This window comes from Solanum tuberosum, unplaced genomic scaffold, assembly GCF_000226075.1.
Source record: "Solanum tuberosum cultivar DM 1-3 516 R44 unplaced genomic scaffold, SolTub_3.0 scf00083, whole genome shotgun sequence".
NCBI lineage: Eukaryota > Viridiplantae > Streptophyta > Magnoliopsida > Solanales > Solanaceae > Solanum > Solanum tuberosum.
The window spans coordinates 931,720-955,821 of record NW_006239015.1 but is presented as its reverse complement, the minus strand read 5'-3'; the positions used below and the strand labels follow the sequence as shown (position 1 = coordinate 955,821).

General features: G+C 33.6%; 2 protein-coding genes across 4 annotated transcripts; both read right to left on the bottom strand.

The window, feature by feature from the left end:
* Positions 1–3,448: 3,448 nt before the first annotated feature.
* Positions 3,449–13,323, bottom strand: LOC102579305 (lysine-specific demethylase JMJ25). Of its 3 annotated transcripts, XM_006347028.2 has the most exons (15): positions 13,185–13,323; positions 10,798–11,189; positions 10,594–10,692; positions 10,113–10,252; positions 9,936–10,035; positions 9,701–9,833; positions 9,542–9,596; positions 8,728–9,406; positions 8,213–8,542; positions 5,870–6,298; positions 5,703–5,775; positions 5,220–5,305; positions 4,491–4,610; positions 4,337–4,407; positions 3,449–3,960 (listed from the first exon to the last, which is right to left on the bottom strand). In XM_006347028.2, exons 2-15 carry the CDS (start codon positions 11,131–11,133, stop codon positions 3,867–3,869), a joined length of 2,745 nt encoding a protein of 914 aa, XP_006347090.1. In that variant the 5' UTR covers positions 11,134–11,189; positions 13,185–13,323; the 3' UTR covers positions 3,449–3,866. The 3 variants fall into 3 exon arrangements, with proteins under 3 accessions (XP_006347090.1, XP_006347088.1, XP_006347089.1); XM_006347026.2 differs by having other exon boundaries at positions 10,594–11,189; XM_006347027.2 differs by lacking the exon at positions 13,185–13,323 and adding an exon at positions 13,027–13,175 and having other exon boundaries at positions 10,594–11,189.
* Positions 13,324–14,096: 773 nt separating this feature from the next.
* On the bottom strand, positions 14,097–20,925 carry LOC102578974 (protein STRUBBELIG-RECEPTOR FAMILY 3). The gene is made up of 16 exons (XM_015308671.1): positions 20,611–20,925; positions 20,312–20,441; positions 20,155–20,226; positions 19,900–19,965; positions 19,720–19,791; positions 19,566–19,637; positions 19,397–19,468; positions 18,841–18,906; positions 18,669–18,734; positions 17,147–17,529; positions 16,657–17,042; positions 15,946–16,217; positions 15,593–15,731; positions 15,101–15,222; positions 14,825–14,981; positions 14,097–14,422 (listed from the first exon to the last, which is right to left on the bottom strand). The coding sequence occupies exons 1-16, from the start codon at positions 20,708–20,710 to the stop codon at positions 14,360–14,362; spliced, it is 2,238 nt and encodes a 745-aa protein (XP_015164157.1). The 5' UTR covers positions 20,711–20,925; the 3' UTR covers positions 14,097–14,359.
* Positions 20,926–24,102: the final 3,177 nt, after the last annotated feature.

Sequence of the window (24,102 nt, the reverse complement as noted above, 5' to 3'; positions counted from 1 at the left end):
CATACAGTTCGCGCCAATTTATGCACAGATAAATTTCACGAAATATTTGTTACCTCCCATTCAAAACATGAATCGAATAACTCTACATCAAGGCTAAATCAAATAGAAGAAATCATCAAGTGTTTTAGTCCTTGCTTAAATTTGAACAGTTCACAATTCTCAATCGATTTCCTTAACCACTAGGTCGTTGGGTACTTTATGGTATATCATTTTTTTTCTTCGTAATCATGATGTTCAAATCAAATTAATACAGATAAGTTTCACAGAATATTTACTACCTCTTAAAAGCAATACATATTATATAACTCTTTCCACTAAGACTAAAACAAATGAAGAAATTATCAAGTATTTTAATCTTTACTAAAATTTAAACATGAGATCTCGTAATTCTCAACCGACTTTATTAGCCAGACACCTTGGGAGCTTCATGGTATATTGCTTATTGCTAGAATCTTTGTTTTTTTTCATTTTGAATTTAAATATTGTTGTTGTTATTGACTTATCCAAACATTCTAGCCACTAACCAAAAAAACAGCTCCGGTGATCAAGGGACCATTAATTGTCTTTTATTATTTTCACTTCCCTTTTTCGTTTCTGTTTTTTAATATTAAAAATATTGTTTCGAAAAATGTCAAAACACAGAAATGGTTGTTGGAAATTCATTTTAGTGTAATAAATATTTATATTTGAGGAAAGATAGAAATACATTAAATATAAATAATTGAAGAATAAAAAAAAGGAACACGTGGAATATATATTTTAAAGATTGATTTTATGAAGAAAAAAAAAATATCAAGTTAGAGAAGTAAGACTTCCAATTTCACCCTTTACCTACCATAATAGACAATAAATTAATTGACAATAATTCAAATAAGAAATATATGTTTGAGAGTTTAAATAAAAGATAAAATTGCACTTTATATTAAGACCTGATCTTATTAGATGTTCAGTTAAGTTGTCTTTTTCAGAAAAATAAAATGTGTGTTTGAGCTATCAAGTTAGCTTTAATTATACATAAATACTCAATAAAAATATCCATCATTTAGATAAAGGCAACTCAACAAACTCATAATCAATTATGCTTTTTTTTCCTTTAGTTTTTAATTAGATTTGAAAGTTTGAAATAAGATTCAAAAGGAAAGAAAAATTAAAATAAGTATTAAAAGTGATTTCTGCTTATACATTATAAAATTCTCAAATTTAAGATTGTGACAGTTTATCCACTTCATTAAAAAAATAAAATTATTTTTATATGAAGTATGTGAACATTTCTAATAGTAAAAAGAGAATAAATCGTAGGTTGACTAGTTCTTTGGCTAAGGCATTAATTAATACTAGTCTTTTAGCATTACTATAGTTGTAATGATTAGGACAATAATTATGGGATTACCATGCATAATGTTATTATAATTATAACCAATAGAGAGGATCATGAAATATATATTGTTAGTGTAATTATTATAACTTGGTAAGAAGTAAAAAAAAAAAGGTACAGAGACCTCCTTAAACTTGAAGTAAAAGGAACAAAAACTAACTTATGACTTGACTAAATTTCTAAAACACAATAATTAAGAATTAGTTGTCAATTACCCTACAAATTACATCAAACACATGACTTATAAATGAGATTTAACCTTGGATTGTAATATGACAAAGATTGTTCATAATGTTTTTAATTAGTTAGATGAAATTGTAAAACTATATTTTATTTTTTTGAGGTGTAGCAATTATTAATTGTAACAAAGTGTGAGGTGAGGTAATGTGTTCTTGCCTGCTTGTTTGGAGGTTTCATCATAGTTAATCATCATGATTGTATGAAACATTTCACCTTTTTAAATGAATTGCTTTTCACTCTGAACAATGTGGTATGTTCCCTTCTTTATTCTTTTTATCTTTTATAACAGGCGTAACACATAAACGTATTTTTTAACTTGATCTTAATTGATATTTACGTCATTCAATTTTGAGTATGCATAAGTAGACACTTTAACTTGTATACAATTAAACAAACATATATATGCGTCATATATGACATGACAATGTGTGTCCTGCGTAGAATTCTACATGTATTATATCACGTAGGACTATGTGTCTACTTGTTTAATTTTTTACAAAATCTTTTTACTTATATTTTATGAGTTTAAATTAGGCATTGTTTCATGAATTGATGGCTCTGTCAATTCGTACAACTTATTTAGAGCAAACCTTAACAACTCTTATTTTACTCATTTATAATATATAGTTATAAATTGAGCATTAATGAATTAATTGCAATATTTGCATGTTTTGTACTTACAATGTTACATAAACTAAAGAGTAAATCATGTGCTGTTCTTGTCCTTTTTCGTCCACCGCCACTTAATTTTATTTTTATTTTGTCATGTTTTGATTAAAAAAACGTCCAGCATTAAATAACAAAAATTAGCAGTAAAATAATATTTTGATGATTGAGTAAATTCCAAAAAAAAAAAGACTGAGAAATAAATCTACAGTTGACTGTCAAAAAAAAACAACCGACATACCACTCTCGTACCATAGTGTACCACGTGACTCTTTTCTTTTCTTTGTTTCTTATTCTTATTTCACACACACAAAAGAAAAAATAAAAAATAAAATCTTTTCCTTTTTTTTTTTTTTTACCCTTCTTTGTATAGTTGCAATGGGTAGGTAAATAGGCCACAAAATTATATTTATCTTTTTCCGTAGCGGAATTAAATTGACTTTCTATTTATAAAAGAAAAGAAGTACTATTACAAGGTTTTTCAGAAGCTGCTGGCAGATTGCCGTTTGATTTCAAACTTATTAAAAAATTATGTAATGGACATTCAGAATATGATGTATTGGTAACAATCTTGACTTACCGCAATTTAAGATTGTACTTGTAATATTCTTTTTTTATCGTAGAACTATTTATTTCATTGGACAAGACTAGGGAGTTAGCTCACTACATGTTCTTCCATTAAAAGAAAAAAGCAAAGCAAACTTAATAGTATGTGATTACTTATATTGACTTGTCAATTTTTGCTTTATTTTAACGTCATAATTTCATTAAATTGGTGTTTTTTTTGGGAGGGGAAAGATTTATTTTCAGAGTGCTTATAACCAGACGTTTGAAAATCTTGTACAAGCACATGGCAAGCACCAAAGAAATGAAAGGTACAAAACACACAATGTCAAAATCACATAGAAATCGAAATTACTCTAAAGGAATTGATTGCCTTATGTCTTTCTCCTACTCATGATGTGGATAACAAGTGTGCACTTGTTGTTATTACAAAATGAATTTCTCTTCATAAACTATTGTCAACCATGTATACTATTGGAGCACAATGTGAACAAAAAACTTGGGAATTGAAACAATAAACTGACCACAAAAGCATATCAACAATGAAGGATGGATAGCCATCCCACTCTTCCCCACCCCCCAAAAAATGAAAAATAAGATGAGTAAAATAAAAGAAGCTTTATATAATCATATGAAGGCTACATAGGATTGTTACCTTGAATATCTATCAAAAAAAATGATATAATTGCAGTAGACTATAAGTGCTCATTCCTCCTATAAAATTACAATTACAATAGATAGACCTATTGATATCTTTTACTACAAGACTATGGAAGTAACACAGCTGTTGATTTCTTCATAAGACAATAGATAGATATCACAGGCTATAACCATATGCAACCTATGAGATTATGGGAGAACAAAAGTGAGCGGTAACAATGCACATCCCCTGAGAGCAATCTAGCATTTGGCAGAACAAAACCAAGTACTCCAATGCACATTCCCTATGGGTTTTGCTGTTTCTTCTGTACATATGAATTCAGAGATACTCGGATACAAACCTCTGTGCACTGGTTTATGTTCAAGCTACCTGACGTCTCTTCATCATTTTCTCCAAATTCTCTGACACCAATGCGGTCAAATTGGGATCCTCAAATCCAAGCTCGGGACCAACTCTGCACACACAATTACACAAGGAAACGCTATAGTAAATGAACTCATCAGAAACAGAAGAAGCAAAGCAAACGGATCCATCCCTATAACACTCGGAGAAACAACTCAGGGAAGGATCATAACATTTGGATTTTTACGGTACATTCCTGTTGAAATTAACCAAAGAGGCCTTTAGAAGCCTCTAAATGGTATAAGTAGTCAAGACCAGCCCCAACTTTGACAGACACATAGCTCAGCAGTAGGATTTATTAAATAAGTCAATATAGTTTTTCTACCTCAACCTAGAACCTCTACATAAGAAATGTCATAGACATCCCTATCTTACAAGGAAGTAGAGAGAAAAGCCATAAAGAAAGAATAACATGCAAAACAGCTTACTTAGGATCCAGAACCAACTTCTGAACTTCTTTGATGGCTGAGCTTGCTGCATAAAGTGATATCTTTCCCACCTGTATTGAATGATTGAATAAAGTTAAGAATGCCAATCCAACGAAGCTGAGGTAGGGCAAAGAATAAGAATCATTACACAGACCTCCAACATTTGCAGCTTTGCATCATGAGTATTAGGAAGGCCACGGATTTCTTCAGCCATTCTAACAGCCTCACCTAAACTTTCTGGAGAAAGAAAATCAAGGCCCAATTGGACAGTGGACTGCAATAAAACAGAAAGAGCAATCAGCAGAACTTTTCTAAATCGCACACTAAAAAAGGTTATGTTTTACATTTTCTTCAATTGCTCTAGTAATGAGTGGTTTCAAAGAGGAACTTAACATATCTATTATCTAAACAAAAGCTTCGACTGCAAATCGCTAGGAACTTTCCTTTACAAACACCTGGGCCACTTATACAACCTGACCAGGACTTGGAAAAATGGTTCTGAAAGAGGGGAGCATTTAGGGATTTCTTCAGAGCATTACAGATACCTAGTGAAAAAACACAAACATTCTGCAGCCCTCTAGTGATTAGAAGGAGTACCAAATCTCTAACTGGGAGAACATATCTCCATCTAGTGAAAAGAATAAAAAGAAAAGAAACCTTCCTTTCCAGCAGGTAAGCTAGGTACTTTAGTTTGAGGTTTTTAACCTACAAGATTAGGTGGATGGTTTAGCAAAGCTTAATTTCCACCCAATAGTTGACTGTTATGTGTCCAAAACACTTTTCAGGAGAAATAGTTGCATTGTGTTCCTTTTATGAGTATGTGAGGAGGATGAGAACCTATTTTGTTTACAAGCAACTAATAAAATTCATCTCGTCCACTAACCTGAAGATTCCTCACTTGGAAAGGACATCCAGCAGGAATGAAAATCGCTTCACCTAAATGCTGTTCAAACGACCAAGGCTCAATTCCTGTGAATTATAGAGTTTCAATCAAGGAATCATTTTGTGACAGTATAACTAGAAGAGAGCAACAGAAAAACATAGAAGAAAATGTTAGGGTGGTGACAGGCACTTAAATATTTCAAAGAACATTTGCATATCAGAGTCCAGTTTTAGGGCCTTATTAAATATGCTGAAGTTGGGAACTAAAAGCAGAACAATCCACTCTGAAAAAATAAGAACTCAAGGAAAGTTTCATCAAGTTAGCCAGAATCAGTTCTGAGGCATTGTTAAGTATTTATTTTGTTATAAGCATACAGTGGTTAAGAATTTAAAGTTTATTGGAAAGATACTGTAAGGCCAAATGTCAGCACATGAGATCTTCACATTGTCAACTTTAGTAGCGACGACAAACTATTAGTCTTACCAAATAACTCTTTCAACTTTCTCTTATGATGCTCATTCAGATATACTATTCCATCGTAAAGAGGACTGGGCACCTGAGACCAATAATGTTGAAAGCAAATATTATGACCTCAATATATATAGAGAGAAATACTTGGACAAGTTATTGCATTTGAGAAGTAAACCTACAGAATCATCCGTTACATGGTCTGAATCTCCATGTTTCTTCCAATGAAATCTTAAATACTCGATAAGCATCGGCACATCCTGCCTCCGAAAGACATCCCAAAGAGCTCCAGAGTGACTACTGTCGGAGCTGTTTAAACTGGAACCATTCAGATCTTCATGACTCAAGTTATCTACACCAGTCTGAGAAGTAACTCTGCTCTCTTGGTCGACCAACATTTCATTGGCATTTGAATCTGTATCAGCATACTGACCATCCCCTCTATCGCCAACAGGTGAAAATTTGGAGAAATCCCCTTCGCTTGAAACATTTAGTGCATCGCCAGGAAATCCTTTGTGATCAGATTCAGCAAAGATTTTCTCCATCTTTCCTATCTTCGTCTTCTGCCAACCTTTCAGTTTGACCTCACTGATATGAACCAAAAGGAATACCTAATTACAGAGAAGACACAGCAACCTAAATTATTTATCAGATGAAAGCAGGATTTGTACTGTAAGACCAAACAACAACAACAATAACAACAACAACAAACCCAGTGTAGTCCTCCCATAAGCAGGATCTTGGGAGGGTAGAGTGTACACATAACTTAACCCTACCTCGTGGAGGTAGAAAGGCTGTTTCGGACAGACCCTCGGCTCAAGTAAAGCACATCAAAGCAATTAAAAGGAAAATACAGAAGTACAGAGGACATAGCAAATACTAGGGAAATCATAACATAACTTTCAGAAAACAAGAGCAATAACAATAACCAAAGAATGTGATAACTGAAGCACAATAAATAACGAGTAACAAAATTTGGAAGACAGGCAACTACGAGAAAATGCTACAACTACTGGTATAAATGGGGAAATAGGTACAGTGCGCCAAACTTTTTTTGAAACTGGTAATGTTGTATTCCTCAGCATTAAGGTATGCTGGAGACCTCCAAAAAGGTAGTAACAGTAATCCTAAAAGATCTACTAATTGTTCAACATTTTCTATACAATGTTCTTTACACCAAAAGTAGAAAGTTGCTATACAGCTCACTTTGATTTTCTGAATGTAGTTGAATCTATCTTCAAAGTTTCTTCCATTCCTCTCCCTCCAGATAGTCCACCAGATACAGTGTGGGATTATTCTCCACCACTTCTTCTGTGTCTTGCTCCCCCTCTCCTAATCCAGCACTTACAAGTCTGCTGTGTGCTCTGGCATTGACCATTTTGTCTCTGTTAAACTGAGGAACATAGTCCAAAGCTGAGATGTGACTTTACAATGGAGGAACAGATGATTATTTGTCTCTCTAGCGTCACTACATAACATGCATCTGGACACAATTGGCAATCCTTTTTTCTGCAGGACCTTATGACTGAGGAAACCCTTCCTGATTACTAACCAAGCAAAGCACTTGACCTTAGTAGGAGCCATACTTTTCCATACATGCTTCCAAGGACCTATTTTGTTCTCAGGCATCCAGGATACCTCTTTCCTATAAATTCTACCTACAGAGAACTTGCCATCCTTATCATGTTTCCATCTAAAAGTGTCATCCTCTACAGTAGTGCCTTTGAAACCATCAATCATCTGCAATAGCTCCACAAACCTGCCTACTTCCCAGTCATTAAGATGCCTCCTGAAGAAGAAGTTCCATCCCTGTGGGGACCAGCTATCAGCCACTGTAACCTCAAGGTTAGTGCGCCAAGCTATCACCAAGCCTATCCTTCCTGGAAACAAGAGTGAAGAGACAATGCTCAACTACCTACAAACCTTCTACCTTATTATGCGACCTCCATAACCTCCTATCTAAGGTCACATCCTCGGTAAGCTGAAGTTGTGTCATATCTTGTCTAATCATCTCTTCCCAACACTTCTTCAGCATACCTCTGCCTCTCCTTAAACCCACCACATCCAACCTCTCACACCTCCTCACTGGGGCTTCTACACACCTTCTATTCACATTCCTGAACCATGCAAAGGAGAAGCGTAAACTAATATTTGTTCTTGATTACTTATACATTAAGGCCATGATCAGGTACTTTTCCATTATCAAGTTAATGACTTATCAATACCAAATTGACCAAACAACCAAATTGTTTGTGGTTCAGTCAACTAGAAATCTTAGACTCCTCTTGACAGCTCAAGCTTCAAAAAAATATTACTACAGAAAAAATAAATCATCTTGAGGATTAAATTTGCAAATATCTTTCCAAGTAAAAATGCACGCCATCCTCATAATGGAATTCAAGTCACTTTGCATATTAACTGGCCTCGACTTCAGATAAACACAAGAAACACTCTAATTGAGGTATCAAATACACGAGGACAATAGGAAGAAACAGATGGCATGAGAAGGAAATTATGGCACTCACTAGGTCACGCATGTTGATATGCAGATTGTTCACTGAGTCACCTTTACCAAGTTCTTCATACATCCCATAAGAAAGAAAAATCTTAGGACCAACATCATTCTGCAGGGAATAATGAGGTAATTTCGCAGCTACATTTAGAAGACCCCACTTGGAGTGAATGAATTCAAGTAAAGGAAGTTTACTAATAAACTCAGGTCTCTGGTACAACAAGAACTCTTCTGAAGCACTAGGAGAAGGCCAATCTTTCAATTTGAGCATTTCTGGCCAACCATTCTCATGAATTCTTCCCTCTGAGTATCCTCTGATGAATTGACCAATCTGAATATCAATCTGCAAGACATTAAACACGAGAGGGTGGTATGATCAGCTAAAGATAAAAAGAAATCAAGAGCCCACTTCATGGAAAATGGACACAGTAATTATAACATATAATAGGGGAGATGAACCACATATGCCAATCTAAAGGAAGTTGAAACTAGATCTAATAGTGCAAGCAAGAGACAGTTGGTACCAACCTCACTCCCATCAAAACAATCAATGGCCTTCACAGTTCTGTTATCATCTTTTGTTTTCTCCTCTGTTGTCTCCCTTACCCCTCTCCATATCTCAATGGGATCCCAGTTTGACATCGATGATACATCATATATATCCTTGATGATAACAGGTTTACCTCTACTCCATTGCTTTCTGAAGTCCTCAATCCCTTCACTTCTAATATCTTCAGACAATGGATGGTACAAAACATTATCATCCCCATTCTCTCTATGAGCAGCCTGGAACAACTTCCCTTCAGAGGTATTCTCTAGATCGCCAGAATCACATACTTTACATCCACTAACCATTTCTTCAACATTTTTCACCAGTTTCGCTACCCAATTCATCTTGAAGATTCGTTTCAATGATAAGACCGAGGAACTGCAGCCCCCATATTGCTTTGGTGGACAGGGTATGGAGCCATTACTATCTGCTTTCCAATCAGAAAGCTTGCTAAGTATATTAAGATGAACGTTTGACAATTTCACGTCCTTTGATGTGGTTTCTCTGCAATCAGCTCTTCCTAGGAACTGCTTACCCCTGTCATCCTGCACAAGCTTGGTTGCATCTCTGAGATCTTTGCAGCAGCTAAGGCAGAGGTCATATGAGCAATTTGAGCAGTGTCTATGGTAATCAACAATTGGTATCCTGCAGAAATTACTGCAAACAGAAACGTCTCGATGACGTAGATCTTATCAAGCAGAGAAGTTGAGAGTGCATATTTCCAAATAGCAGGAACAGAAAGAAGATAAGAACTTTGGCAATTGTTCAACATTTATCAATTTGAAATATTACCAGCACATTTGCTCATCTGCATTCAATTTTGTCCGACCAAGATCCATTCCATTTCCTGGACAATATAAGGGATATTCAGTTCATACGTCATAGTTCGCCCAATATCAGAATTTGGACTCCCATATACGTTAATAAAGATGCAAAAGATCATACTTGTACCTCGAAGTTTTTTTTCTAGTTCCACCTCAAAGCACTGTTGATTATGAATGTGCTTAACAACTGGAAGAACTGCTGACAAAAGGGAATAGAGATACTGCAATTTGTTTTGTGCAGGTATCTCCCTTATTCTAACCTATGCACACAGCAATAATGAATCACAGAAAAGAAAAAAATATTTTATACATGTTAAGCAAAACCACTACATCATGTAAAGCTCTTTTAGCCATATATATACCTTTAACAAGTTGTCTCCCCGCATACACACTTTACAATTGCAACTACCACGACACGCAGGACAAATCCTCTGTATCTCTTCAACTGGCATGTTGGAGTACCTGACATTAAACTCTGCCGTCATTGCATAGGAAATGGAGAAAATTAGAGACATGTTACTTTCATAATTGAGTCTCACCAAGTTGAAATGCAGCTTTCACAGTAGCCCCTTCTATCACATCTAAGGCACCAAGTTACTCGGTGATCATTCCGCCTACATTGATGACAAGGTTGCCCCCCTGTATTATCAGAAGAATTGGAGCTCCCTTCAGAGGTTTCCTAGGGGAAAAATCAAAGGAGCCCAAGTGAGAATATCAAACACAACCAGCAATAACAATGACGGACTGTTGACCTCTAATACTTGGAGAGCAAAAAGAAACTTCAGGTCTAAGAACTCTAATTGAATCTAAGACAATATGTCTTCATCAAACTTAAATGTGCAGATTACATAACAACCACCACAATTTTATTATCTTAATTAGAATTATTTATTTACTAAATGACCTATCCCCTGCATCACATTGCCCTAGAGTAATCTTCTCATGTTTACCAAAATACAATCTATCCACTTCCTAAAGTAACTCCGTTCCCAATGCTACTCACTGTGAGTGCAAACTCACCGCTGTAGGACTGGAATCAAACATCTTCTGCGATCTGCTTCTGGAAGATTCCATACCAGAAGGAGGTGGCGTCCTGTAACCTCTTCGGCTTTCATCATACTGTACAACATCCATGTCTAGATAATCAGTAGACTTCATGCCACGAGCTAAAAACATCTTGCTTTGAGGTGTTTCAGAAAAATAATTCATCTGATTCTTTGGTACCTTTTCTTTGTGCTTCTTCCCAGAGATTGAACCAGAATAATCCCCAAGTTTCTGGTTCTCGGCTGGTAAATCCATATCATCACTTTTACTCTCCGAATATACATCATTTTCATCCATTGATTTTCTCTTTCCCTTTTTCATGCTGGCTCTCATTGCAGAATTTGCAGCTCTCTTCTTAGCCTGTATGTAGTGCTTTTCACACACAGTCTTATCAGGCATAGACAATGCAGTGCATCTCCATTGTTTCCCATCAGACCTCTTACACCGCAAATCATCAGGTATGCCAATATTATCTTCACCAGGCCCAGAGGATGATCGTGGGTGATCCATCAACATGTGAAGTATGAAAACTAAGAGCTAAATAATCATCCAAAACCATGTGATGAAATAACCTGAACATTCACAGACAGGTAGCCAGGAAAATAGAAAGAGGAGTAAATTGCATGATGAGTAAGAACTTGAAAACCACAAAAACATTAAAAATACTAAAAGATTATTGTAATTAAATCTACAGCAAGATTTACAAGAAAGCAGCCAGTGCTATGTGGGTCCTTTGCTTCTATTGTGTTATGTCTAAGCAACATTCGCATAGAAACTTATTCAGTGTTTTTCTAATCTTTTTCCATTCATATGAGACAAGTGAGAACATTTTAGAATATTTAAGGGATAAGGCACATGTACCACCCGGAACTATACCCAGGATCCCAGCGACACACCCAAACTTTACAGGGGTCCTATTACCCTCCTAAACACATTTTTATGTATTTGTGTTCCTTTTGTGCTGTTGTATCACCGTATCACCATTTTCCAGGTAAATGACGTGCGGTGTCTAACAAGCGCTTTTATTACACAAAAAGGGTCCCACTCCATTAACCTTTACCACTTACATTTTCACTTTTTTTTTCAACAAATAAGATTTAACTTTATTCCCAAAAACATTTAACTTTACCAAAATGATTTATCTTTCCAGATCCAACCTCTTGCCTTCTTGAACAATTCACCAAAATCATAGTTTTCGATTTTGTACTTGGTATGTAGGCTTAAATTTGATACTTTTTTTTTAGTTTTTGATTCCATCCCAGGAGTGTAGGGTTTCTTTTGATCGGAATCATCCAAGGAGTGTGGTCAAATTCGAAGGCTTTCAAAAATCAGAACTACAAATTCGACATGAAAGGATGCAAAGATAAAGAATTTACACAAAATTAAGCTTACCTTTTTGAGTCAAGAAGAAATTTCAAGAAGGGTATTGATTTGGAGCCACCATTAATGGAGAATGAACACAGGGTAAATTGACTATGAAAAGAATCAGGTTTTGAAGAAAGGATTTTCTTTTTCAACGTTGTCAATGACATGTGGCAAAATCCTATTGATTAGAGCTGCCACACTGCTGCTCCCACGCGCCTCAGATTAGTGTATTCACGCATGGTGCCATGTCAGCACAAAAGGAGCACAAAAATACATAAAAAATGAGTTTAGGGGTAATATGACCCCCACAAAGTTTAGGTGTGTCGCTGGAATTTTGGGTATAATTCAGGGTAGTACATTAGTGTATCAAGATGATATATTTTTGTCACATAGGAAGCTATTAAGAATCCAAACTAACCGCAGGAGAATCACAAAGAACTACAATCAAAATTGCAAACCACTCCATAATTTGTATTCTATGATTAAGAATAGAACTTAAAAGGTTCAACTTCTCCTCGCCCTTCAGTTCCTACCTAGCTTGATCTTCATAGCTGGATTTCACGAGATCATCCAGATGGAGAACTGACTTCCAGTAATTAAAAAAACTAGTTCTCTTAACTTAGTCTATTCATGGAAAGCTAATATATGGATTCTCTCCTTCTATCAAAACGGACACGGAATTTCATCAACAAGAAAAAACTGCTCTTTTTATTATTTTTTTCCCTTTCCCCATTACAGCAGAAAACTAATACAACGTACTGTCAATCAACCAACTATACCTAAATCCCAAACTAGTTGGGCACAGCTACATGAATCCCTTTTAACAGTTCCGCTCTATCCAGGCTCATTTGAAATCAAAGAACAGAAAAGAACCCATCTCACAGTAAAACGAAACAAAACCCACGTCGCAAAAATTAAAATCCTTCGACAGAATTGTTCTAAATCCAAAACCTACGCAAATTCGGGCAAAAATTCCATTCATAATAATAATAAAAAGAAGTAGAAGAAACAGAAACATACATAAAAGCATAACAATAGTCTTACATTAGCAGCGAATTATAGGTCCAACAATTCATCAACAAAATTAGGGTGGAAGAAAAAAAAAAGTTCCTTTAACAGTATAAGGAAGATCAATCCAGTAATTATAGAGTGTTTCTCTACGAAGTATGTGCGAAATAGAGAGAGAAAGTAGAGAGAGAAACCTGGGGAATTCGTGAAGCTGTAATTCGTCGGGCTGTAAGATGCAGAAGGCGAGAAGGAGAAGGAGAAGAATGAAACGACGTCGTTGAAGTGCTGTAAGCAAGTCCTGCACTGCAGCTGACAATCCCATCTTCTCTCTTTTCTTATTTTTTTCAGAAAAGAAAAAAAAAAAGTTACTCGTAAAAGGGAACTAATTCGTAGCTTCATTAAAATATTATTAAAATTATATCTTTTCAATTATGATTTCATTTTTCCTTTTTAAAAAAAATTCTCATCCAACTAGTCCGACTAGGTGGTCAGTACTCATATTACAATCAGACTAAATTTAAATTTACGTTAGAAAGCCTAAAACTTCTGACTAAGAATGAAAAAACACTTACCACTCTAGAATTTGTGTTGGTTATTTCAATTTTCTATTAGTGATGATGATAGAACGTATGTCTAATGTCTTGGTAAATTACAATGTATAATACTCTTGTAATATTAACCCTCTTGTGTTATGAAATAAAGAGTATAAAAACTAAAATTGAAATAATCGTCAAAATATACTTTTACTTAATCAGAAAGGAGAATTGACGTTATATTTTAATACACATTTTTCAGAACATCTAATTAGAAAATGAGGAAAAATTGTCAATCACTTGTTATAATTTGCATGTGTGCATATTTTAATTTATTTTAAAAAAAATTGTATACTACTAATATTGAAATTATAGAATTCTCATTCTTTCTTTGAGTTTTCCTTCTGTTTATTTCTCTTTAATTCATTCATTTACATAGTTACATATATATACATTTTATAAATGATTGATTTAAAAATATCGAAGTACAAAAAATGCCAAATCAAGCAAAGGCGCACTTTAAGCAAAGAGATCACAAACTACATTAATTTTATATTATACAAGTGCTTCGAATGATCACAAAACTTGCATAAAGAATTGGCTGGTAATATATTACAAACTCCTCGATTACACTAAAAGAATGAGAGTCTTTTTCTACTTTCTCATAGATATGTCAAAAAGAATCACACATGAAAATGTTGCAAAACATAATAATGCTATTTACATTACATTACTCATGTTAGCACACAATATTTGAGCTTAATGAAAATGTTGTGTAAAGATTTCTCCTTGAATCCTTGCCATCTATGCTAAAAGACTCAATCTTGATGATATCTTTAGATCATCTGCAGAAGATTCTGCACGATTTCGGACATTGGTGGCCTGAATTCAGGTTCCGACTGCCCAACAAAAAAGTAAGAAGACATGAGAAAAGTATGAAAGGCGACAGCTCGAAAAACATCAGTTCAAATATTATGTGTGTGTTTTTTAGCTATAGCAGAATGGCGAATTTACTAACAAAGAACCTCTTCTCTCCCTAGACTGAGTTGATTCTAAAATTTACTTAAGCCTAAATAGCTCAAATGTGAGTTTGTTTTCTTGTTGGACATAGTTATATGCAGCCTGTAAAGTAGGTTTATCCAAAACAGACATTTACCAAAGCCCTGGAATTTAACTGGATTAAAGTCTCATTTTATGAAGAATAACCAGTAAAGTTTCTCACACGCGGTAACTCAAAACTGTAAGTGGGACTTTAAACTTCATTAAAGAGCTATGAGGAACCTGTAAAGGAAGAGACTAACCTGAATACACAAGGAAATTATGTCAGCAAACCGAGACAAAGACTTGGATGGATAACAACCATTTAGGGAAGGATCAACCATTCTTGATAATGCATCTATATCATGCAACCGTGGAATAGCCCATCGAACCAGCAACTGCTCCCCTCTAGGCCGGGACCTGGAAATCATATTTTAATGGGCTCAAAGTCAGGAGTCGTATAATTTTAGAAAAATATGTAGTTGCAACAATAACAACTAGCAAGGTGTTAAAATATATCTGTCAGAAAAGAAATTAACCTGTCGTAAGATTGTCTTCCTGTGAGAAGTTCTAGCATAACAACTCCAAAGCTATAAACATCACTCTGACAAGTATAGTTTCCCAATTCAAGTTCAGGAGCACCATAGCCGGATCCTTGCAACTGAAAGTTATACTGAAGTTATCAACACTTTATTCATCGATAAATGCAATATGAGATGGACAGCTTTTTGATGCAAACCAAAATTAGCAGAAATACCATGTCTTGTCCTTTCATTTTTATCCCCTCGAAATAGAAACATACAACCATTTCTAAACAGAATGCACCAATTTTTAGCAGCCAATTGGCACCTAGTTTTCATACTAATGAATAATGAATCAGTTTCTAGAAGTTGAGAAGGAAGTGTTTACAAGTTCAATGAAGATCACAGTCCAAAAGGATAAATTTTCCCATTACGAATTCAGAATAACTACAGTTTGCAAGTCAAATCTCCTGTTATTCTTGTTTCTAGTTTGAGGATTGAAGGGATTACCTGTCTTATGGAATCAGATGACATCAGAGGTGCCAAACCACAATCTGACATATGTACAGCAAGTTCATCATCAAGGAGAACATTAGTGGACTTGAAGTTCAGGTGGACAATAGGTGGTTGACAAACTTCATGCAAGTACCTTTCAGTGAAACAGGAAGCAACTCAATCTCTAAACGGTTACAAGCTAAGGATAAAACTACAAAATTAATTGTGGTGTAGCAAACATTAAGCCCGGGAAACATGCAGAGCTGACTTTAACAGCCAATTTATAATTTATTTAACCATCACAATTCATTAAAACAAGTTACAAGCACTTATAAACTAATATCATTTAGCTTTTTTTTCGTACTTACTCTAATGCTCTTGCTGCTTGAAGTGCAATGCGTACACGTGTACTCCAGGAAAGTTTTCTGTGGATCTGATCATCTAAGTGTAATGCTTCGTGGAGGGTACCATTTCTACAGTACTCGTAGACAAGCAACCGTTGTCCATGCTCTGAACAGTAACCCACAAGTTTGACAATGTTTTCATGCTGAAGTTTAGAGATATTGGAAACCATTTCAACAAATTCTTGATCACTTTGACGCTTGGTCATAGCAGTGTCTAATTTCTTGACCGCCAATAGCTAACAAAACAAAAGGCATCAAGAAATAGCAAAGTCTCAGCATCTTCTAGCCTTGTACGGCAACTAAATAGGTTATATACAAACATGACAAGTACAAGTGGTTATTGAGAAAACAGGAAACTAATTTAATGAATCAGGAGGCATGTCAGGTATATCTACACAGTCTACTAATGGAAACTGTTGCCATCTACAAGGTTGGACTACTTCTATTATGCAAAACTCGAGTCAAACATTACAGACCCACAAAACATCTACAAGTTCAATGTAAAATAGATATAATGTCTGTCACAGAAAACCATGCTTTTAATAAAAAAATAACGAGTAATTTCCACCTTTAAAAAAGTGAAATGAAGATCAAGATGTGGTACTGATGCAGTCACAATGCATGCAAGCACACAGTATTTACTGATTTGAAGCTCGTGAAAATAAAGATGCTTACTGTTTTGGGAGACTCAGCTCTGTAGACTGTTCCAAGCATGCCTCCTCCAATAAGATTATCTTGAGAAAAGCTATTTGTATACTGCTGAAGAGAGGCAATGGTGAAGAACTCTGCAGAGTTTACATTCTTCATAGCATGCTTGCCTGAGGTAATTGGGGGAACAATTGGATTTACAACCATCCTCTCAGCAGAAAGAGTTTGAAGAAAAGGTGGTGGCGGTGGTGGAAGAACATCCGATATCATTGACTCCATCTCCGAGCCCAGCTCATCGTCTGTATATGATATAGTGCTCTTCACGTCTTTCTGCTGCACAGCCTCTGAAGTATTCATTGACATGTTCCTACCCTGAGCTTTCCCATTTCCAGCCACTGGCCTCAAACCTGCTTCTTTTGGACATATCCATTTTGTCATCATAATGCCATTAAAAACAACAGGTAACTGACGATAAACATAAATCTATAAGAAGAAAGTACACATATGAACTATTTACCTTTTTCTGCATCATAATATGGTTTTTGCAGGGATTGATCATGCTTAGGGTTACCCTTGGCCTTGGGCAAACTATGATCATATGTTTCATGTCTCTTGGTTTCTTTTTGGGTCTCTCTTCTTCTTTTGCAGAATCGTGACATCAATAGGCAAACACCCAATCCAAGTATGACAAGGGATACTAATCCAGCTATAGCAATCAATTTGACATGTTTGGTTGAATTACTACTCTTTTGCCTTCCAGAGGGCTGTAATTCCTGTCCTGGCGGTACAATATATGGCAGTGAAGGGGCTAAATCTGGAGAAAGCGCAAATGGTGCTGGAGAAGGCGATATCATGGGTGGTGAAGGGATGATAGTAGTATTAAAAGGATTCCCTGCACGTCTGATAAAAAACATAGATTTCACCATGTAAGGCAACAAAATTTATAAGTATACAAATGAACCTTTCATGAAGAAGAAAAGACTACCATAGTTCGCTTCCCCCAAAGAGTATCAACTAAACAATTGAGGCCATGACTAAGGCTAGTCTATCACAAAAATGCATCATGTTGATTGGTTATCCATTGTAATTTCATTTTAACCAATCAAATGGTTCTGGAGAAATATTTTTGTAGATGTGCAAAACAAATGTGTTTACACAGTTGATCTTTTGAAGATTTGTGAGCACTTTTATAAGTGGAAGAAGAATTGTTTTTTAATGAAAATCCCTCAAACCCCCTTCTTCATTGATGAAATGAAAAATGTCTTATAAGAACTAAAGCAAACATGGTTTTAATAAGGTCTTTAAAAGAACTCCAAAAGAGCTTTCACAACAAACACCAACTAAATATCTATTATCAATCTTGCACAAAATAGAATTTTAGATAAAGTTAAGAGTGACATGTAGGATGATGCATAAGGTAGAACGGATAAAGAGGATTCATATAGCCATCCACAATTAATTTGGGATTGAGGATGGTTGATTGATGGAGTAAAGAATTGGTTCATAAGGTGTACTATGCAGTCTTCATCAAAAAGACCATACTATTTAGTAATATCATTACATGCCATATCTTCAAGTTTGCTACTTTACCCATTTATCAGCCAGTGTACTGATTTATTTATCAGATCGATGCATGACAAAGTTATAGAAACTAAAACTTGTAAAACCAACATTTTCATGGTCAGCTCATGGAATGGTGTCAAGTTTATTAGAAACAACAGTTATACTGGCTTCCCATAAATATTCATTGCAAGCACAATTGGCAATTAAATTAGATCTAAATAGTGCAATCTCTAGCCCAAGAGACAACTCCCTTTTGTTTTAAATTTTTTAAGTCACATTGTCCCATTACCACAGTGACCAATGCTTATCCAATTTTAAATTGATGGAAGTACACAGAGAGATGAAGCCAAATTAAAACAAAGAGAAATAAGATACTCCAATTCATATTACAGAAGTTGAAGATAGAATAAAATGGATTTCATCAGCTTAAAAGAAAACTCAAACTAAAGAGGGCAAAAAAATTCCTAGGTTTTTACCTGAAGGTCGGGATGCTCAACAATTTTGGTGGTATAGGCCCAGAGAACAAATTATTCTCTATGTTTCTGCAGAACAAGAAAGTGACCAAATTTAAGCACACATTGAGCAGAAAATGACATAGTTGATGACATTATCTATAATGATGGAAAATTTATTAGTCCAGGAGATTACAAATCCGTTAGAGCAAGATCTTGCAAAACGTCAAGGATCCCAGAAAGCTGATTGTTCTGTAAGTGTCTGCATAGAGCCAAAAGTATATATTCAAAAATCAAAACTAGAGTATCACAATTCACCATAAATACAAGTATATTCACAAGTTCAGTTGAGAAATTATGTTAACATCCTTTTACCATCCAAGTATATTAAGTTGAATGGTTGCAAATTGAGATTCTAGACAAAATTAATCAACTTTGTGAAGTATTATCCTCAAATATCATTCCTCTAGCTTGTTCACAGAAAACACATCTTGACAAACCAACATACAGCACAACCATACAATAGTTACATATGCAATGAAATGTCAAAAACTATATTTATCTTTACAAAATTTATCAGTTTAAATTATGTATGAGCAGAACTTATGTTAAATTTCTGAAGGAATTAAGGACTTATTTGAACTTCTATTCAGTGTCTAGAGAGAGGAAAGCACTCATTCCTCATAGCCAGAAAAGTAGTTTCATTTCCTAATATTTCCCTAATTATCATACCAACAAGGAGAAATACATACAAGGTACTAAGTGATGACAAAGTCCCCACTGAAGGAGGCAGCTGACCACTTAAACTGTTCCCAGATAAGTCCCTGCAAAATAAGAGCATGAAGCCATAAATACAAACAACACCAAGAAAAGTAGTTTCATCACTGCGAAAAGGTAAAAAGCTAAAAGAAGTATGAGTACATGTTAATCAAAGTCTTAAGTTGCAGAAAGGCATCTGGAATGACTCCATTGAGATGATTGTTGTTCAACGACCTACAAGGAAGGAATTAAATGTAATGGCAACAAAAGCATGGTCATAGAAAAAGTATATCAAGATAAGTCAAATATAACTCACAAGTCTGTTAATTGCCCTAACGAGGATATGTTATCTGGAATGCTCCCAGTAAGCTGGTTACCAGAGAGAGACCTGTATATACACAAATACCATAATAGGATTAAAAATGTGGATGTATGTGGAGCAAATAACTTATAAAGTGGTGAAGAAGCTCAGTAAGGACAAAGATTATTAACTTACAAGGTTTTGAGGGTGACAGGCAAATTGGATGGTATACTGCCTCCAATATGGTTGTTGCTGAGATCTCTGGTTTGATCATAACACAAAGCGTAGACATTTAATACGTAGCAGTTAACTAAAGCCATAGAATTAAACAATGTAATAGTGGTGCCAAATGATGCAGGGAAGGACAAAGTGCACAGAACCAAATGACAAGGCAAATTTCAGCAACATAAGTTAAATCAATGCAATGATGAAGATAAAGATGGTACCAACATTTGTATGATTGAAGCAAAGCTTCCTATGCCCTCACTTAATTCACCTCCCAAATTTGAATCATTTAGTACTCTGCCAAAAAAAGAAAAGAAATCTATTATAAAGTATACAAACCATGTGAGAAACACAAGCAAAAAAAAAAAGAAGGAAATCTTACATTCCAGTTACATTGGAATTGACACAGAGTACACCATGCCATAGATCACCACAAGGGTCTAATCCATATGGCACCCATCCAGGAAGCAAGGGGTAGCCCAGACTAGTATATAAACTATTTATGGCAAATACTGGAGAGCAAGAAAAGAACACAAAGTCATAAACTTCACCTTTCTTTTACACAAAACATCAAACTGTAATTTCAATAAAGCTAATAGAAAAGATAACAAATTCAAACTATTGAGACATTCTATACTGTATAATACACAAATTTCAAACCACAGAGAGATTTATTAATACCATCACGAGGATCAGTAAACCCCTGGCAATTTTGAACAGCAAAAACTGCAAATACAAACAAAATCTTCATATATAGTCCACACATCTTGTGACCAATCATCACCAAGGGACACTCCAAGAACACAAATTTCCTGCTTCCTCTTCCTCTGTCCTTTTTCCTTCAAATCTTTGCTTCACAGTTCCAGCAAAAAGAAAACACTCTGCAAAACACACTAAGATCTTCACTTTAACATAAACAACAGACAAATCTCCAACAACCAAAAGAACCAAAACCTCAAAACTACACTTCCATGGATATTCAAAACAAAAAAAAAAAATAACCTGCAAAAAGAGTACTCTTAAAAAAGGAAGACAGTCAAATACTGAACACCCATCATAGAGAAGTTCAAAAAACATAAAAAGAACACATCTTTCGATACAAAAAGTACATAAAGATTCAAACTTTATGAACAAAAAACACTATAGCAAAGTGAAGAACCCCACATACAGCAAAGTTGGGATATGTGCTACTACCCTTTTCTTTTTTGTGTCTCTAAACAAGACAAAAACAATAGATAAACACTTGCTTTTAGGCTTAAGCCTATATCTTCTTTCTTCTACCTTTTGATAAACAGTGATTTGGTACATCAGTAGAGTACTTAATTTAATCCCATTAATTTAGGGAACCCACATATAACAAATTTTCCTAAAAGAACGTTAAAGCTGGAGAAGAATTTCAATAATTTGATTTGAATTTATACTACAGAGTGTACCGTTGGTGCTGTGTAGAAAACAGTACTACTGGTGGTGGGTGAGTTTTCAGCACATGGCTCCCACTGTGAATTTGACTATTTATGCTTAATTGGGAACAAAATCTACACTAATATATTTTAAAATTGCCTTTTTCCTATTACATTAATTTCTTTTTACTTTTATTATTTATTCGATACTTACATTGAAATCGGATGATAGTGAGATAAATTACTCTCTCACAAAGGCTTCTGATGAGTAGAAGCATTTTGGAAGGAGAGAGAAGGATCTACATAATTTTTACACTCTGTTCTTAATTATTTGTTCACTTTTAAATTGGCACATCTATTAAGAAAATAATTATTGACATAGTGAGTTTATTATTTTATCCCTATTAATTATGAAGTAGATGCATTAAAAATTTAAGATTTTCAAGAAATTCTACCTTTTTCAAAGTAATTAATTGAGAGTATAATAGGTAATTAAAAAAGAATTGTTCTTTCTTGATTTGTCAAAATGAACAATTAATTAGGAATAACTAAAAAAAGAAAAGTGGACAAATAATTAGAAATAGTGGAAATATTTTTTTAAAGAAAATGTTTGAATTAACTTGTGCACTTATTATTCACATAAATTTCAAATATATGCTTACTCTACTAACTAGCAATTAATGAAAGTTCAATTTCAATAAATACATAATTAAATGTACAAAGATTTAACCTCTAAGACCAGCATTTTAAATTTACATTAAAAATAAAATTGATAGAAAAAGAATTTTATGTTAAATGTTAAAACTTTATGCAGAGGAGGAAAATATCTTAATGATAGAAATATATATATTCATATAATATTTTGTCATATGATATATTAAAGTATCAAATTATTCTATCAAAATCTTTGAAACTACTATTGATAATCTTAGAGATTCTATTTCTAAAAAGATGATTATTATATTATCAAGAGGAACATAATTATTATAAAAAGGTAAAATCTTTAAAAAGTAAAATATAGCATAAAAATAGCTTTTATAATAAGATATAATGTTATATAAGATGCAACTATACGCCTAAGAATAACTATAAAAATATATATATTATTTATATTGATACAGCACCCGCACCACAAAAAGAGAATGGAAAAAAAAAATCAAAAAATCAAGCAAATGATAGATAGAGAAAACTGAGATAATATTCAAATGGTCAATTAATTATGAATAACTTTTTCAGAAATTTACTTAACTGTGGTTTGTGGTAATTTTCTCAGAAAGTCATTTTATTTTATTTTATAAGTCAAAAGTCGTTCAATTATAATTTAAATATATAGTTATCTTAGAAAGTCACTCAACTATTATATTTAATATAGAAAATCAACCAATCAATTTAATCATTCAATTTTGTTGACATGAGATTTTTAATTTTATACTAAATTTTTAAAAAATAAAAAAGTGTCCATTTTAATCATTTTATTGATGGACCTACTAAAATTATATGAAAATATATATTTATCAAGAACATTTTAGTTTAGATGCATTTAAAATAATATTTAAAGCAATCACTCGTGCAAATATGATGACATAATTTGCTACTCTAATTTTTCTCATATAATTAAGAAATATTGGAATCTTCGTTATTATCTCACTACTGTTTAAAGGTTGACATAATTGACTGATTATCCAATTATAAGTTAATAGTTATTTGTTTTTGTATTTATAATTTATATTGGAACTTACAATATAATTTTGTTTTACTAAATATAGTATTAAATCTGGTTGTATGATATATATATTACTTAATTTTAGTGAGACGTGTCAATATGCATATAATGAGAATTTTTTTATTTCTTAAAAATTTAGTTTAAAATAATTTTTTCATGTCAACCAAATTTAATGAAAAAATTATTTAAATTGGTTGTAATACTTTTTTATTGGTTATTAATACCTTTCTCAAATATAAATCATAATATTTTTTATATATATATTATAAAGTTATTTATTAAATTTTATTTGTAAAATAATTGAAACTTTTGTTTTTGTTTATTTTCTTAGTAATAAAATTATAAAATTGAATATACATAAGACTATGCTTTATAGATCCATAAGACTTACGCCTTGTGTTTCGAGACTTACGTCTCACCACATACTGCATAAAACATTTCTTCTCACGCCTCTACCTTTTAAAACACTGCTCTTAGCTAATCCAAGTTAACTATCTCTCAATTTTGATAGTTCAATTATTACTTCTTACAACTAAAAAAAATGTAATTACGTCTTAGTATTATTTTCTGCTTAAAGATATTTCTCATCACATAATTGGTAAGTGAATGGAAAATATCTAATTGGTCAGCAATGACTAGTGGAGCACCTAAATTTTCATTACTACATTATATTAAAAAAAAGTATAATAATGCTTTCTTGATCATTGAACTATCTCCTTGATTATTTATTTATTTATTTTTATAAGAGCTTTATCTGATTTTCAAGTAAGGAAAACTTTAAGGTAGAATATGATTGTTAATTAATAAAAAGTGGTTAAAAGTGACTACGTGAGGTTCATTTTCAGTAGGCATGAAAATTTTGTAGTTTCTTAGGTCTTAAGACTTGACCCATACACACCAATATCATAATTATATATTATTTGTTCTTCTAATTTATTTGACATAATTTAATTTTGCGTGAAGTTAAAGAAGTAAATATATTTTTATATAATTGATGGCTTTAAAGTATAATAAAGCAATTTATATGGTTGTATAACTTTTAAAATTTTA

Excerpts from the sequence above, each read along its gene's own strand:
- LOC102579305 (XM_006347026.2), bottom strand. The coding sequence starts at position 11,133 with ATGTTGATGGATCACCCACGATCATCCTCTGGGCCTGGTGAAGATAAT. Across the intron at positions 6,299-8,212 it reads ATATCAACATGCGTGACCTA|GTATTCCTTTTGGTTCATAT; the intron begins GTGAGTGCCATA and ends CTCTGTAATTAG. Across the intron at positions 5,306-5,702 it reads AAAGTTGAAAGAGTTATTTG|GAATTGAGCCTTGGTCGTTT; the intron begins GTAAGACTAATA and ends TATAATTCACAG.
- LOC102578974 (XM_015308671.1), bottom strand. The coding sequence starts at position 20,710 with ATGATTGGTCACAAGATGTGTGGACTATATATGAAGATTTTGTTTGTA. Across the intron at positions 19,469-19,565 it reads CTTAAGACTTTGATTAACAT|GGACTTATCTGGGAACAGTT; the intron begins GTACTCATACTT and ends CTTATTTTGCAG. Across the intron at positions 16,218-16,656 it reads GAGCTGAGTCTCCCAAAACA|CTATTGGCGGTCAAGAAATT; the intron begins GTAAGCATCTTT and ends TTGTTTTGTTAG.